The sequence below is a fragment of the Apus apus genome, chromosome 17 (assembly GCF_020740795.1).
Source record: "Apus apus isolate bApuApu2 chromosome 17, bApuApu2.pri.cur, whole genome shotgun sequence".
Lineage (NCBI taxonomy): Eukaryota > Metazoa > Chordata > Aves > Apodiformes > Apodidae > Apus > Apus apus.
The window spans coordinates 5,224,802-5,240,307 of NC_067298.1; the positions used below are offsets into that span (position 1 = coordinate 5,224,802).

The 15,506-nt window shown below is 62.4% G+C and overlaps 2 protein-coding genes across 3 annotated transcripts; one reads left to right on the plus strand and one right to left on the minus strand.

Annotated features, from left to right (window-relative positions):
• The first annotated feature begins 195 nt into the window (after nucleotides 1-195).
• QRICH2 (glutamine rich 2) lies at nucleotides 196-5,789 on the plus strand. Its single transcript, XM_051635227.1, has 14 exons — nucleotides 196-441; nucleotides 757-861; nucleotides 1,300-2,275; nucleotides 2,434-2,525; nucleotides 2,662-2,753; nucleotides 2,899-3,004; nucleotides 3,158-3,358; nucleotides 3,622-3,747; nucleotides 3,965-4,039; nucleotides 4,235-4,399; nucleotides 4,544-4,665; nucleotides 5,089-5,154; nucleotides 5,442-5,537; nucleotides 5,771-5,789. Exons 1-14 carry the CDS (start codon nucleotides 196-198, stop codon nucleotides 5,787-5,789), a joined length of 2,487 nt encoding a protein of 828 aa, XP_051491187.1.
• A 1,826-nt stretch (nucleotides 5,790-7,615) lies between these two features.
• Nucleotides 7,616-12,301, minus strand: UBALD2 (UBA like domain containing 2). 2 transcript variants are annotated; one of them, XM_051635080.1, is made up of 3 exons: nucleotides 12,179-12,301; nucleotides 11,216-11,278; nucleotides 7,616-8,062 (listed from the first exon to the last, which is right to left on the minus strand). In XM_051635080.1, exons 1-3 carry the CDS (start codon nucleotides 12,296-12,298, stop codon nucleotides 7,742-7,744), a joined length of 504 nt encoding a protein of 167 aa, XP_051491040.1. In that variant the 5' UTR covers nucleotides 12,299-12,301; the 3' UTR covers nucleotides 7,616-7,741. The 2 variants fall into 2 exon arrangements, with proteins under 2 accessions (XP_051491040.1, XP_051491041.1); XM_051635081.1 differs by lacking the exon at nucleotides 11,216-11,278.
• Between the last annotated feature and the right edge of the window lie 3,205 nt (nucleotides 12,302-15,506).

Here is a 15,506-nt window from a genome sequence, read left to right on the forward strand (position 1 = left end):
CAGGGCAGGGGCGGGCTCAGGGGCGGGGCAGGGAGGCCGGGGGTTCCGAGCCCCGCGGGGATCCCTGCAGTGGGGAGGAGGGAGAGGAAGGGCTGAGGCTGCTCGTCCTTCCCTCCCAGCCCGGGGTCCCCCCCAGGCGGAAAGGCTCACGTTACCCCCCCCCGCCCAAGGCAGGCGCCGTGTTTCCAGGCACCCATGGCCTCGCTCAGCCTGGCTCAGATGCTGGATCTGGCCATCGGGACGCCCGAGGTTGGGGCCCTCAACTTGCGGGCCCTGCACCGGCTGCTGCTGGTGATGCTGGGACACCTGGGCATGCGGGACCTGCCAGCTCAGGAGCCGGGGCACAGCCCGACTGCCGGCAGCGCCCAGGTCACCTCTACAGTCACCAGCGGGGGCCAGAGGAAGGAGAAGATTGAAGAGAAGGGGAGCAGCATCTCCAAGGTAGAGGCTCTGGGCTGTCCCCTGGGTGCTCCCCTGCCCAAGCCCCCTCCTATGGGCTCAGTTAAGCCCGAGTTCCTGCTGGGACCTGGGCCTTCCCTGTGGGAAAGGGATGGAGTTTTGGGGAGGAGGAGCTGGGGCTGAAATGCTGCTCCACTTGCTCTGGCTCCTCCCCACGTCGACATCAGCAAGTGCTGGTGGCTCCAATCCAGCCCCCAGTGCCCTGGGCTTTGCAGGCCTGGGGCTCAGCACCCCTGGAGCTCTGACCCCACCACCCTTCAGCCAACCTCTCCATTGGCATTTGCCCCCCCCTCCCAGGACAACCCTGTGTCCCAGGATCTCCTCCAGGACATTGACAGGATGAAGGCAGAGCAGGCCCGCATGGCAGAGAAGGTGCAGGTGATCGTGGAGGCACTTGGCTTGGTGAGCTGCTTTTAGTGCTCTCAGGAGGAAGCTTGGCCCTGCCCGTGGCCATGGCTGGCACCCAGCACGAAGGAAGGATGTCCCAAACGGGGAGCAGGGGAGCTCAGCCCATCCCACCAGCAACCCCCAACCCTCTGCTGCCTGCAGGTCAAGCTGGTGGGAGAGGGAGCTGCCTGCCTCAAGCCCAGGGAGGCAAAGGCACTTCTGAACTCCAGAGCCTGTGCTTTCCGAGCAGTTTCTGCTCTGAAAAGGACCGTGTTTAGGGGGTGGGGGAAAAGAGCAGGTGCTGGCACCTCCCTGAGGGCCCGGGCTGCATTGACAGCCCCCAACAGTACCCTGTGAGGTGGTGGTTTGGGGACACGGCAGGGGGCCCTGGGCTCTGTCCTCCCCTCTGCACAGCTGCCTGTAACCCTGTTCCCCTTTGCCTTCTCTTCCCAGCAGGACAGTGGGACCCAGTGTGCCCCCACCGAGCCCACAGTGTTGGACATGGACACCCAGTGTGGGGACACCCTGGGGACCACCACCCTGGCAGTGTCCCCTGGCACTCAGGCCACCACTCCAGGGATGCAGCCAAGGACCCCCAGCACCCTGGCTGCTACCTTAGGAGTACAGCCAGTGTTCCCAGGCACCCAGGCAAACACCACAGAGACACAGCTAGGGTCACCCAGCACTGAGGCTGTCATGCCAGTGACACAGCCAAAGTCCCCCAGCCTCAAGACCACCACTCTAGGAATGCAGCCAGGGACCCCTGACACACAGAGCACCACCCCAGAGACACAGCCAGGGTACCCTGGCACCCAGACCCCCACTTCAGGAATGCAGCCAGGATCCCCCAGCAGCCAGGCCACCACCCCAGAGATGCAGCCAGGATCCCCCAGCACCCAGACCACCATCCCAGAGATGCAGTTAGGATCCCCCAGCACCCAGGCCACCATCCCAGAGATGCAGCCAGGATCCCCCAGCACCCAGGCCACCATCCCAGAGATGCAGCCAGGATCCCCCAGCACCCAGGCCACCATCCCAGAGATGCAGCCAGGATCCCCCAGCACCCAGGCCACCATCCCAGAGATGCAGCCAGGATCCCCCAGCACCCAGGCCACCATCCCAGAGATGCAATCTGGGACCTCCAGCACCCAGACCACAATTCCAGGGGTGCAACCAATACCTCCAAGGACTCAAAGAGACAGAGCAGGGGTTCAGCTAAGCCCCCCCCACACGAAGCCCAGCCTTCCTGGCACTGAGAATATCCCCACTGAGGCCACCCCTGATGCTCTGGAGACACAGGTGATTCTTGACCAGGTCAGACAGCTTGGCCACCTCTACACTGTCCTGAAGGAGGAGGTGGCCCAGTTGGAAGCCACCAAGGCAGATCAGGCTGAGCTTGAAAATCTGTGCCTGCTCTTCTCAGAGGGAGGTGAGAGCCCTGGATGGACTTGGGGGGGCAGAGGGAGGGGGGTGTTTTGCATGGGGACACCTGGGGGTCACAGGCTAGTCATGCTCAGAGCCTGGACTCGAGACCCCCTGGACAAGACCCACTCGCTGACCATGTGTTCCCATGGATCCCATCTCTAGACCAGGAGATCTCCAACATCCTGACCTCCCTGCAGGGCCAAGTGTCCTCCCTGCAAAGCCTGGCCAGTGATCTGCAGGGCCAGAAGGAGAAGGTGAGCCAGCAGAGGTCCCCAAGGGGGCTGAGGGGAATGCTGAGGGGGTTTGGGTGTGGAAGGGGCAGCTGAAGGGCCTCTTTCTGGATGAGCTGGGTGGCTGTGCCCTGACTGCTGCTACTGCTGCTGTTCCCAGATCAAACAGCTGGAGGAGGTCATTGGAAAGCTGGGAGCAGCTGGATCTGAATGGAGCGTGGATGTCAGTGACCAGATCACTCGGCAACTGGGGTAAAGGCTGGGAGGGGTTTTCCTACCCCGTGGGGATGCCAAGGAGTCTAGGGAGGCTGAAAGCACCCTGCCTGGGGGGCAAGAGACTCCCCCTGAGAAGCTCCACAGAGCCTAAGCCTGCCCACATCTCCCTCTCACTGGCCAGGTCCAAGCTGCAGGAGCTCAAGCAGGAGCTGGGAGAGCAGCAGGACATGACCAAGGCTGCTCTGGAGCAGGTGGTCACCAAGACAGCTGAGCAGCTCCAGCAGCAGGTGAGGCAGGGGCCCTGGCTCAGCAGGGTAGTCCTGGCCAGGCTCCTGCCCCCATCCCCTGGCTGGATGGCACCATTGAGCCTCCACAGCCACGCGGGCTTGTTGGCCCCATCCATCCCAACTCAGAGACAATTTCTTCTCCCCTCCCTGCAGCTGGACAAGCTGCCAGTGATGGTGGAGAGCACAGGGCAGCAGCAGGCAGAGGGGCAGGCAGTGTGCCCAGTGTGCAGCACAGACACGGGCACACAGCTGGGGCATCTCCAGAGCTACAAGAGGCTCCAGGAGCTGATGGACTCCTTGATGTCACAGCAGGCAGCGGGGAAGGTGTCAAGGCAGCTGCCAGGGAGGAGCCAGGTAGGAAGATGCTGGCTGGGGGCTTGGGAGAGAACTGCCAGGATCCCCTTCCCAGCTGGTTGTGCTTTGCTGTGGTGTGAGGGAGCCCCAGTGCCCCCCAGATTGGCTTGTAAAAGTCAGCAGCATGGAGGGGAATGAAAGCCTTGATGCCAATGTCCTGCTGCCACTGACAGCCTGTGGCCACTGGCCAAGTAAACCGGGCCAGTCCCCATGGGGCAGCCAGACCCCCTTGCATAGGACCATTGTCACCTTCCTCCCTGAAGCAGGACGAGGAGCAGCTGAAGAACATCCAGGTCAGCATCGTGGAGCTGCAGAGGGATGGCAAGGAGCTCAGCTCGGCCACCAGAAGCCTCATGGATGAGCTTCAGCAGCAGGAGAAACATCTCAAGGTTGGTGGCTGAAAGCCCCGCGGGGTCGGAGCATCCTGCAGGCAGAGCCCAGGCTGGGCACCACAAGGGATTGGTCCCCCTGCCAACCTGCTGGCAGCCCTGGGGAGGTTCCAGATGCCTGTCCTGGAGGTTCTGGCCAGGGGTGGGGAGGTGCTGGGCTGGCCAAAAGCAGCTCTGACCCTACGGTGGCATCGTGGTCTGCTTTCTGCCTTGGAAGGCTCTGTCCCAGTGTGTGGAGAGGCTGCAGAAGGAGAAAGCAGACAAGGAGGACCTGGTGCTGGCAATGGATAAGGTAGGGTCTGGAGGTGTCCCAGTGCCAGCCAAGGGAGTCCTGGACAGGATGACAAATGCACCTTGTCCCTTGGGTGCTCAGGGGCAGAACGGGCCTGGGGGAGGGAGGGTTTCCAGCCCAGCTGTGGGTCCCTTGCTGGGTTCCTCTGCCTGGACCCAAGCTGGCCCTGCCCCTCCTGCCTTTCCCCGTTGCTAGAAAGCAGACAGAGCTGCCCTGGCTGGCACAGTCAGCCACAGCCTGTTGGAGGCCACGGTGGAGAGGCTGGAGGAGAGGATCCGGGAGGTGCAGAGCCAGAGAACAGGCGTGGAGCAGGGCTGGCTCCAGTCCCAGCCACAGCTCAGGGAGCTGATGGACTCCAAGGTGAGAGCTGGTTCGTCCCCACCGTGCAAAACTGGCCCCTTGGGGGCTTGGCAGCCAAAGGCAACATCCCTGCCAGGGATGCCCCCGGGGGACGGAGATGTCCCCTGCCGGGGTGTCCGGCTGAGGGTGTGTGTCCATTCCCAGCTGGACCGCCTGGAGCTGGTGCCTTTCCGGCAGCAGTTGCAGGAGCACGGGAAGATCATCCTGGAGCAGCTGAAGGAGAGGGCGCGGGTGCCAGAGGCCGCGGAGGCTGCCGCGATGAAGAGGTGAGCGCGATGGCGACGGGGGCAGGTGCGGGGGCAGCGCTGGCCCCGCTCCCTGGGGCGAAGACCCCGGCCCGGGAACCATCTCAGCAGCGCCCCGCGGGATGCTGAGGAAGGAGCTCTGCCTTCTCCTCCCAGCAGCACCTTCCCTTCAGGACAGGGGGCACGACGAGGAGGGGGGGTCCCTGCGGGCCGGAGCCCCCCTGCCCCAAACCCTGGGCTGTGGGTGCGAAGGCTTTGGTGGGGGGTGGGGGCGGGGGGGCTGGTCCCTCCCGCAGGGGCACGACGTGGCAAGGGGCAGGGGAGGGGGGGTGATTAGTGGGGGGGAAGCGGTACAGCCAGTGCCCAGCACCTCGCTGCTGCCTGCGTGTGTGTGTGTGTGTCCCCGGCCCCGGGGCTCCCCCAGCCCTTTTCTCCCCTCCGCAGGAAGCTGCTGGTCCGTTTCCACTGCCTGTCCTGTGACCGGCCCTGCAGCGTGACGGTGCCCGGCCCGTGAGTGGCACCCGTGGGTACCTGAGGGGGACGGATGGGGGGGCGATGGGTGCTGGCTGTGCCCCCCCCGGGAGGGGCCCGGGGGTTTGGGTGTCTGCCCCGGGGGGGTGCGAGCCTGCCAAGCCCCCTCCCCAGCCCTGTCCGGGAGCAGGGACCCCTCCCCAGGGGCAGGAGGTGCCGTGGGGTACAAACCCATGGGTTTTGGGGTGCTGCCCCGAGCCGGGCTGGGTTGTTTGTGTCGTGTTCCCCCCCCCCCGTCACCCACCCGTGGCTCCTGCCCTCCCTAGGCACGTTGTGGCCGTCCCGTCCCTGCCATCACTGTCCCCCTGCCTGGCCGGGTGCCCTCAGATCCACCTCAAGCAGGAGCCAACCCAGCAGCACAGGTGAGGGTGGGGGGGAGCCCATCCCTGGCCCCCTTGGGTGCAGGGCAGCCCAGCCCTGGGGCGGGGGCTCTTCCCGGGGCTGCAGGGGGGCCCTGGGCAGGGCAGGGGAGCAGAGATGTGCCTCAGAGGCTCAGCTGGGCTTGCCCCAGCTCTTTGGGGGGGGGGGGGGGGTGGGGTTCGAGAACCCCCCGTCTCCGTGCTGCCCCTTCTGGCCCAGGTCTCTGTCCCCACAGGACGCTGAGGCTGATGTGATGAATTGTGCCTGGTCTCAGCCTGCCTTAGGAATTGGGGTGGGGGGGGGGGTGTCAGGGGTCTCGAGGGAAGGGCTGCAGCCCAGCTGGGAGCCCCCAGCCTGGCGCGGGGGTGACACGCGGGGTGCTGCGGTGCCGAGCACTGCCCCCCCCACCCCGCCCCTCTCCCACCCCCCCCCAGGGCCCAGGCAGCCGAGTGCCGGTGCCCCCGGGAGCCCCGGGCCTGCGGGGGGCAGCACACCGTCACCGTCCCCGTCCCCCCCCCGCCGCAGCGGCCCCAGCGCCTCCCGCCCCTCCAGCCCCGCAGCCAGGTAGGGATGAGGGAGGGAGAGGGGAGGCCGAGAGGGGATGCTGAGAGTCCCCAGCGCTCCGTGCCTCAGTTTCCCCAGCTGGCGCTGGCAGGGTTGCCTGGGGGGGGGGAGGGCAGGAATGTCCCCGGGGTTCAACCAGCCACTGTCTCCTTCCCAGCTGCAGCTGCGGGGCCAGGATGGCCACAGGGGCCGGCAGGACGGGCAGCTGCCTGTGCTCGGGAACGGTACTGCTGGGGCGTGGGGGGCTGGGGGTGAAGGGGACAGCGGGGGGGGCAGGGTGCCCACAGGGGGACAGGTCACCCCCGGCTCCCCCCCACACTCCCTCTGCTCTCTCCTGCCAGGCTTCCCGAGGGATGAGCCCAGGCTGTTCCCAGGACAGAGGGACACCCACGGCCACCTCTCCCAGGCACGGGGGCTCCTCCGGCCCCCGGGGGATGGATCCAGCACCTCAGCAGCTGGATGGGATGGGGGGGCCTCAGCTGAACCCTCAAACCAGCAGCCATGAGGGGCTCGGAACCACCCCCAAGTCACCTGCCCAGGGACGTCATGAGGCCAAGAGAAAAGACAGGTACAGCTGGGGTTAAAAAAGGGAGTTTTATTCTTTTTTGTATTATTTTTTTTTGTTTTAAATTAATAAAAAAACCTTCAACCTGTATATTTTTTTGTTTGGGGTTTTTTTTGTGTGGTTTTTTTTTTGTTTTTTTTTTTTTATTATTATTATTTTATTTATTTTTGTTTTGTTTTGTTTCTTTTTTTTTTTTTAAGCAAGATTGATTTGAAAACTAAAAAAAAAAACAACCCAGCTCCCCCCTCCCCAGGGAAGGGCCATACACGGTAGTCACAGGGATGTAGGGGACACACACACATCACCTTGACACATCACAGCCCCTAGTTCTGCTTCCCCCTGGCCCTGGAGGGGTGCAGAGGGAGGGAGGACTGGATGGGGGGGGGTCCAGAGGGAGGAGAAGTGTGTGTGTGTGTTGGGGGGGGGGGGGGGTCTGTGCAAGAAGCTGGGCTGAATTTTGGAAGCCACAGGAGAGGTGCTTTGCTCCAGGTGCTGCTGCAACGTGTCTGGGAAATTCAGAGCCTGGAGGGGGGGTGGGCAGCAGGTCTGTGCCCCCATGGTCATGATCCAGGGTACCCACAGCTCATCCAGCAGTTGGTAATTTTCATTATTTCCCCCCCCCCCCCCCCTCCTCTTCCCTCTCCTGCCCTGCTGCAGGGATGCTGGGGGGACAGGGTGGGGAGTAGGAACCCCCCTCCCCCCCACCCAGCAGCTCCTCCGTGCTGCTGCTGCTTCCTTCTCTCTGGATTTATATACATTAGATATATTTATATATTATAGTTATATATTTAAAAAAAAAATAAAAATAAATGGGGGGGGGGGGGGGAGAAGAAAAGACCAGCTAAGAGGGTCTCATGGGCCAGTGCCCTCCCTGGCAGCATGTGGCGTGTGTCCCCCAACCCCCCCCCCCCCCCCCCAAAAAAAAAAAACAAAACAAACAACAAACAATAATAAAACCTAGAAAAATTATTCCAGTGCGTTTCTGAGGGAGCCCCTGCTCCCAACGCCCTGGCACACCTCTGATTTCCCTCCCCTCCCCCCCCCCCCAAAAAAAAAGCCCCCTCTGCCAACCCAGTCTTATCTCTGGCCGTCCATGGTGGCCATGGCTTTCTGTGGGGGGGCAGCAGGTGGGGGGGTGGGGGGCCAGGCAGGCTGTGGGTGGTGCAGGTGGTGGTGGAGGCCGTGGGTGGTGGGTGAGGAAGGGGGGAGCCAGGTGGGCTGGTGGTTGGGGGGTGAGGAAGCCCAGAAAGGGCTGAAACTCCCCGGGGGGGAGCAGGCCATGGAAGGGATGGGGCTGTTGTTGCTCTGCAGGCTCTCGGAGGTCCTCAGCTTGGAGAACATGGCCAGAGCATCCGGGAAGTTGGGCGGCGTGGCCGGTGTGTTGCTGGGGGTGCACATCTGTGGGGGAGAGGAGAGGGGGGTGGGGTCAGATCAGTCACGGGTGCTTTTATTTTGGGGGGTCTCAAGGTGCCTGCAGGAGCTGGAGCATCCCTGGGGATCCTCACTGCATCCCACAGCCAGGAGCTCTCCCCAGCCCCCCCCCCCCAGGGGATGCTCAGAGTACAGGTTAGGTTGGCACTGGGGGGACCCCAGGACTACTCTGCAGCCCCCAAGGGTCCAGGTGGCTCCCCCAAAGGTGTCGGGGCTGCACGGGGAGGGTCTCCAGCCCAGTCTGGCTGGGAAGGACAGTTTGGACCATCCAGGGAGCTCAAAGCACTGGGGGGGGGGGGGGCAGAGCTGCAGGTTAAGGGGGGGGCTCTGCTCTGATGCCAGCTGCTGCAATGGGCTCTGGCATGATGGGTGGGGTGTATATAGGGGTCCCACTTGGCCTTCCAGGACCCCCCTTCCACCTCCCCATTATGGCAGGCAGGGCTCCCCTGGGACGTGAGGCTGCAACCAGGCCCCGAGCAGTTCCTGGTACAGCCCCCACCTTCTGCACACCCAGCTGAATGTATCCCCCTCCCCGTGACAGATCCAGCCCTTTCTGCAGCCAGTCTCACCAACAGATGAAAATCCAGTGTGGGGGGGGGGAAGACCCAGCCTCACATTGGGGCTCAAGGACCAGAGGCCCCCACAGTCCCATTCCCACAAAGGGTTTCACCCCAGTGGTGCAAAATGGGGTGAGCCCCTGCCCCAGAGCCCCTGCCCCCCCTTTTTTTTTTTTCACTCCCAGAGGGGGGGTTGCTGCAGGGAGCAGTGTTGTGCCAGGGGCTGCCCTGAACACACACATGTGGGGAGGAGGGGGCAGCTTTTCCTGCCTTCAGCAGGTGTCTGATGGGGAATAGCTGCTCATCTCCCCCTTCCCAGGGGTTAACCTGGGATTTGCCCCTGGCTCAGCTCCCCCAGGTGTTTTCCAGCACAAGCAAAACCCCTGGATCCCTCTGACAGGTTCTTTTTCATCCCTATCCTGCAAGCCCTTAGGGATGGCCAGGATCAGAGGAACAGCCAGGAGCTCCCTGCTCCCCTGATGTGGCCAAAACCCAGCCAGGCAGGACTCAGCAGGTCCTGTTGGAAGATGGGGTGCTCCCCCCATCTCCTGGGCCTGGGGGAAGCAGGGGCCAGCAGATCAGTGCTGGCAGTGGGATGGATGAGCTCCCATCAGCATGTGGAGCTGCTGCACCCCAAAAAATGCCATCACAGCCAGGCTGGCACCCTGTGGGTCCACACACAGGCTTTGGGAGAACTGACTTTGGAGCTCAGCAAAAAGCAGTGGTAAGCCAGGAAAAAAAAAAACACCCTCACCCTGTGTATCGGGCACTGTCTGAAAACCTTCTTGTTGAAAAAAAAAACCAAACACAACAAACAAATAAAACCCAAACAACCAAAAAACCAACAAACCAAAGAACCTGGAGTGACTGTGTTTTGAAAAACACAACAACACAGTCACACACACACACACACAAACCAAGCACCAGTCCTGGACATGATGCTGGAGGGGACACACAGTGCTGAGCTTCTGGGGTGGCATTTGCCAGATGAATTAAAAAAATTAATTAAAACAAAAAAAAAGGGAAAAAAAAAATGGCTGTGTAATTATTGCCTTCCCCTTCTGACCTGTTTTTGTTGAGGGGGTGCTTGGTTGTCAGAGGGTCAAGCCCAGCAGAAGCACTGACACATCAAAGAGGTCTGGAGGGTCCCAAAGGGGGTTCAGCTGGGGGCTGGGGGGGACCCCCATCCCTTGGGGAGGGTGGGGGTGATGGGAAACCTCATGATACACCCAGAGCTTTGCTCTACACTGCTTGAAAAAGAAACAGAAACTGTGCCTGTAAAGCCCTGAGCTGTGCAGGGCATTTTCAGCTGCAGAAATCAGAGGAGGGGGAGGTGGAGAAATAGTAGCAAAAAAGCCCCAAAAATGTAAGGTGGGAATATCTGTTTTGTCACCAGATGGAGCACAGGGTGCTAGGGATACACCCCTGGGAGAGGGAGGGTGGTCTGGACCCTCCATGCAGGGCTGGGGGTGGAAAGTGGGTCCTGAGGGGGTTTCACTGGCTCTGGTTTTACATCCCCCTTCCAGCAGCGTCCAGGTTTTTTGGTGTCAAAACACCAGGCAGGGCTGGGATCCACCCCCGGAAGCTCCTGCCTGTTCTCCCTTCCCCTCTCCCAACGGGAAAAGAGGTTTGTTGTTTTGGTTTGGTTTTGTTTTGGTTTTTTCTCCCCCCCCCCCCCCCCCCGCAACGTCCCCCCCTCCCAAAGCAGGGGGAGGAGGAATTAAAAGAAGAGGGGCTGGAGTGGGAACCAGCTGGTAAAAGTGACTTTCTCCAAGAGAGGAGAGATTCCCTGGCCATTTCCTGACGGCAGGAGGAGAGGGGGGAGAAAAAAAAGGGGGGGGGGGGGATGGAATGAATAAAAATACAAGATGCTGAGCCCAAGATTCTGCATCCTGGCCCCCACGCGTCCGGAGTTTCGCCTTCCCCCTCAAGTAGCTTGAGCAGCGAAAAAAATAAAAAGGAGCATCGCCGCGGACAACAAATAAAAAGATGTGCAAAGTAAAAATAAGAACGAAAGAGGCAGAGATGGACGTGGGGATGGGGGGGGAAAGAGATGAATGAAAAACCCGCACAGAAAAGCCCCAAAATACAACCCAAAACCCCCCCCCCGGAGGGGGAATCGCTTCCTCCGTCGGGCCAGGGGGATGTGCCCTCGGGCAAGGTCAAGTGGGGGGAAAAGGGGAGGGGGGTGGGTGTGTTTTTGTCCCCCCCCCCCCCCCCCCGGCCTGGGGAGCCCAAGTTGCAGCGCGATGCTCGAAGAGACAAAACTATTTCCTGGCAGACATTTTAAGCCGGTGTTTACATTCGCGTGCTCCTCCGGGCGCCCAGCAATATGGCTGGCAAGGGGGGGGTGGGGGGCTAGGGGGGGGCTGCCGACCCCCCCCCCCACCCCGGGGAGGTGGGAGACATGGGGAGGGGGGGGTGTTTGGGGAGCTGGGGGAGGGAGGGTCCTGAAATAGGGGGTGGGGGGGAAGGTGTGATGTGGGGGGGTGGGGGGGGGTGTGATGGGGATGGGGGGGTGGGTTTAAAGGGGGTGGGGGTGGGGGGGGGGGTCCCCACTCACCATCTGCGGGGGGTGGTGGGTGCTGGGGATGTTGGTCTCCTGGAAGAAGGCGCTCAGGGCGGTCTGTGGGGACGAGCTGTCAGCCCCGCTGCACCCCGGGTCAAGTGGGGGGCACACGCACCCAAAAACACGCTGCCCCCCCCCCCAGCCCCTCGCCCCCCCACTTCTCACCCTCACGGAACCACCCCGGGCGGGGAGGGCACCCATCCCACCCCCACCCCACCCCCCATTTCCCGGGCACAAAGCACTACCCCCCCCTCCCCAAACCCACACGGGATCGTGTCCCCCCTCTCACGTCGGGGCTCCCCACGCGGGGACCCTCCCGCCCCCCCCCCCCCTCCCGGGGCCGCAGCTCGGGTTACGGGCCGGGTATAAATAGCACCGGGGGGGGGGGGATGGAACGGACGGACGGGGTCGGTTTTCCCCCCCCGCGTGGGTGCCGGGGTGTGCGCACCGGGCCACGCGTGTCCGTGGGTCGCTGCGGGGCCCGCCTTCCCCCCCCCCCAAAAAAAAAAACCCCGTGGCTCTACGGGCAGGGGGGTGGCGGGGGCTGCCGGGTTTGGTTTTTGGGGGGTGGGGGGGTTCCCCGCTTTGGGGTGTCTGGATTTAGCAGGGTTTTCTGATGGGGGGGGTGTCCTGAATTAGGGAAAGGGGGTTGTCCCGGTTTGGGGGAGGGGGGGGGGGTCTTCCGCTTTTCGAGGGGCTCCCGGTTTGGGGTGTACCGATTATGGAAGGGGGGGGGGGATATCCCTGTTTAGTTCTCCCGATTGAGGGGGAGGGGGTCCCGATTGAAAGAAAAAGAAGGGGGGGGGGGGGCTCCCGGTTTGGGGTGTTCCGGTTTAGGTTGGGGGGGGGGGGGACGATCTCGGTGTGGGGTGTCCCGATGAGTTGGGGGAGGTATCCCGGTTTGGGAAGGAGGGTGGGGGGGGTTGGATCCCGGTTTGGGGGGGGGTCTCTCCGTACCTCGAACTGCCAGTGCGCCGCCTGCAGCAGCTGCTTGGCCTGGTCGGCGGCGCACCCGGCCGCCAGCACGAACTGGTTGATCATCACCTGGTGCCGCAGCTCCTCCATGTTCACCGACATGGCGGGGGGGGGGGGGGGGAATGGTGGGGGGAGGGGGGGCGGCCGGCCCCCCGCAGCCCGGTAGCGCGGCGACGACCAAACCGTACCAACCGGACGGGGGGTCAAAGAAACAGACCGGGGGCACCGGGACGGGGGGGGCGGGGGGGGGAAGCAGGGTAAGCCCCGCCCCCGCGCTCTGATTGGCCGCTGCCGCGCCGCCCGCCCCCACGGGCGTCCGCTTCGAATCTTCCAGCTGCCCCGGCGCTTCGCCCCGCCCCTCCGCTCTCCTATTGGTCGGTGCTTGTGTTTTGGCTGCAGACGAGCGTTCGGATTGGTTCTTCCGCCCTCCGGGAGGGGAGGGGCGAGAGGTAAAGGGAGGGCGGTTGCTGATTGGTGCGTGGGGGGAGGTCGGGGGTGGGGTTTGTGTCGGCAGGCGTTGGTGACGTCACGTTCATTGAGGAGGTTCATTGAGAGCCGCGGGCGGGGGAGGGGGGGGGCACCCCGGGGCTGGGGGGGCCCATTCAAGCGGGGTCCCCCCCAGTCCCCAGAGCCCTGTTGCCTCCCCCGGGGCTGGGAACTCAGCCTGAGGCAGTGGGAGCAGGTGGGGGGGACCCGGCCTGAGCTTCTCCCTGTCCCCCCTTCCCCCTGCCCCCCTTCCTTCCCCCTTCCCTCCCTTCCCTCCCTTCCCTGTGACCCCCCTTTCCTTTCCCCCCTGCCCCCTTTCCCCCCTTCTCCCTGCCCGCCTTCTCCCACCCCCCTTCCCTCTCTCTTCCCCCCTTCCCTCTCTCTTCCCCCCTTCCCTCTCTCTTCCCCCCTTCCCTCTCTCTTCCCCCCTTCCCTCTCTCTTCCCCCCCTCCCTCTCTCTTCCCCCCCTCCCTCTCTCTTCCCCCCTTCCCTCTCTCTTCCCCCCTTCCCTCTCTCTTCCCCCCTTCCCTCTCTCTTCCCCCCTTCCCTCTCTCTTCCCCCCTTCCCTCTCTCTTCCCCCCTTCCCTCTCTCTTCCCCCCTTCCCTCTGCCCCCCCCCCTTCCCTTTCCCCCCTGGCCCCTGCCCCCCCTTCCCTCCCCCTGCCCCCCCTTCCCTCTGCCTCCCCCTCCCTCGGAAGGCCTGGAATTCCTGGGCGGGGGGGGAGGGCTCAGGCAGAGCTCCCATGTTTGGGGTTTTGGGATTGTTGTTTGTTTGTTTGTTTGTTTTGAACATAACGTTTAAATCCTGGTGACTCAATTTCAGCCCCAGCCTACAAGGAAGGGCCAGTCTCTCCCTACCGGGTTCAGGGACTGGGCAGGATTGGTGGGATGTGTAGCTGGAAATGGGTAATTTAAACGGGACAAAATGGTATTTAAAACCCAAACGAATAAAGCAGGGTCTGGACAAAATGGGTGGTGTGAAAATAGATGAAGCTGAAAAGAGCCGTTGGAGGTTTGGATGTGGCAGTGGTGCCCCGAAAAGGACTGACAAGACGGAGGGATGGAGACCTGGGAAGTGTCTGTGGCCAGTTAACCCCTGGCAGCCGGTGTGTGAGAGCCTGCGGGGCACTTCTGCAGAACCCCGAGGGTCCCGTGGGGGTGCGGGGGGTGCAGCAAGTGGCCGCACACGGGGCTGCCCCAGCCCAGCCAGCGGTGCCGGTGTCTGGTTTCCCCAGGCTTGTATCCCCCGGGGGTGTCCAGGGGGGATCCCACTCACTGGGTATGGAGCACCCCACTTGTCCAGCCGAGATTTTTGGCAGTTTCATCCTCCTGGGGCCAAACCAGCCCCGAGGCGGGTGGAGGTGTGAGAGGAGGGATTCCGGGAGGAGCCGGGATTCCGAGCCCTCCCGCACCCAATGATCCCTTCACACGGAGCCCGGGACCTCCTGCTTGCAAGAAACACCCACTGGTGTGCACGGTGCAGCTTCTAGCTGAGTTAGCAAAACTGTGAGCAACCAGCCTCGGGTAGTGCCTGCCTGGAAAACCCCTGGAAAAGCTGCTCCTGAGCCCCTTCTAACAAACCAGCCCAGCTCATGCAGGCACCAGCATCTGAGGCTGTGACAAAACAGCACTTGTGACATTTGGAGGAGCAGGTAGGACCTTCAGTTCGTTGAGATGTGCCAAGCTGTGGAGCCATCAGGCTGCTGCAAACACCTCAGCTTGTCCTGACACAGCTGGTGGAAAACCCCTTTTTAGGACAGGATTTTTGGCCAGGGCAGGACTCGCCATCAACCCTCAGCTCCACAGCTTGGCACATCTCAACGAACTGAAGGTCCTACCTGCTGTTGTGGGGGAGCCACTCGCTGCCCTGTATAACCTCCAAGCAAACTGCTGTGCCCTCTCGTGCCTCAGTTTCCCTCTCAGCACCAGGATGCAGGAACAAGATCCCCTTTCCCTGCCAAACAAAATCCCACAGCCGGGCAGCACAAGCATTTCAGACTTGCATCCTGCCCAGCAGCAGGTGCGTTTGGGAGGGAAAAGTCTCTTTTTCTCTCTGCATTGGGTTCCCCTGCCCTGGCTCAGCCTGGCTGGTTTGTTTTTTTTTTTTTCCTGGCTTGGAGTGTGCTGAGGTCTGGCAGGGATGCAGCCAGGCAGGCTTGGGAGGGAACCTGCCCTGGAAGCTCCATCATCACCCAGCTCCCGTGCTCCACTGCAGCAGTGTCCTACAAAACCCTCTGCTGCAGTCACTGCTGGGAAATAATCATTAAAAAAAAACAACAAGAAGAAAAAACAACCAACCTAAAAACCCACCCCAGAAGCCGTGCCTGCAGGCAGCAGCTCTGTGCCTAATGACTGCTGGGTTATGGATCTGCACGGGGCTAAGTTTGAATGATTGTCTGCACGAAAGCCCTGCAGTCTGTTGTGTGCTGGTAATGAAATGTGCTGGCTCCTGCTCCCCAGGCTGGTGGCCCTGGCTGCTGTCACTGGCTGGAGCAGTGCTGGGTTTTTTTAATGATCCATGAGCAGAACAGGATCCCCCAAAATATGCATTAGGGGGAGAAGGGGCTCAGCCTCCGGGGTGCTGGGGCTCCCAAGCGGGCTTCAGCTCCAAGGTTGCCCAAATCTCCTCTTTGGCCAGTGCTCCAGCCCGGGTGTGACATCCCAGTGGTGTCACTGCTGGGGCCACAGGCTGACAAATGGGGCACAAAGCTGTCCCCGGGCTTGCTGAGGGGCTGCTCTTTGGTTTGGCTTTCCTCAGCTGCCCCTGGGGCTGTGTGGGGAGAAAGCAGACGGAGAGGGAGATGCTTGTGTCCCTCGGAAGGGAT

Bases quoted from the DNA above. Each gene is read 5' to 3' on its own strand.
- QRICH2 (XM_051635227.1), top strand. From the start codon at position 196: ATGGCCTCGCTCAGCCTGGCTCAGATGCTGGATCTGGCCATCGGGACG. The intron at 2,526-2,661 runs GTGAGCCAGCAG...TGCTGTTCCCAG, and splicing joins TGCAGGGCCAGAAGGAGAAG to ATCAAACAGCTGGAGGAGGT. The intron at 3,748-3,964 runs GTTGGTGGCTGA...CTGCCTTGGAAG, and splicing joins AGCAGGAGAAACATCTCAAG to GCTCTGTCCCAGTGTGTGGA.
- UBALD2 (XM_051635080.1), bottom strand. From the start codon at position 12,298: ATGTCGGTGAACATGGAGGAGCTGCGGCACCAGGTGATGATCAACCAG. The intron at 11,279-12,178 runs GTACGGAGAGAC...TCGTCCCCACAG, and splicing joins CGGCGCACTGGCAGTTCGAG to ACCGCCCTGAGCGCCTTCTT. The intron at 8,063-11,215 runs GTGAGTGGGGAC...TCTCCCCCACAG, and splicing joins CCCACCACCCCCCGCAGATG to ATGTGCACCCCCAGCAACAC.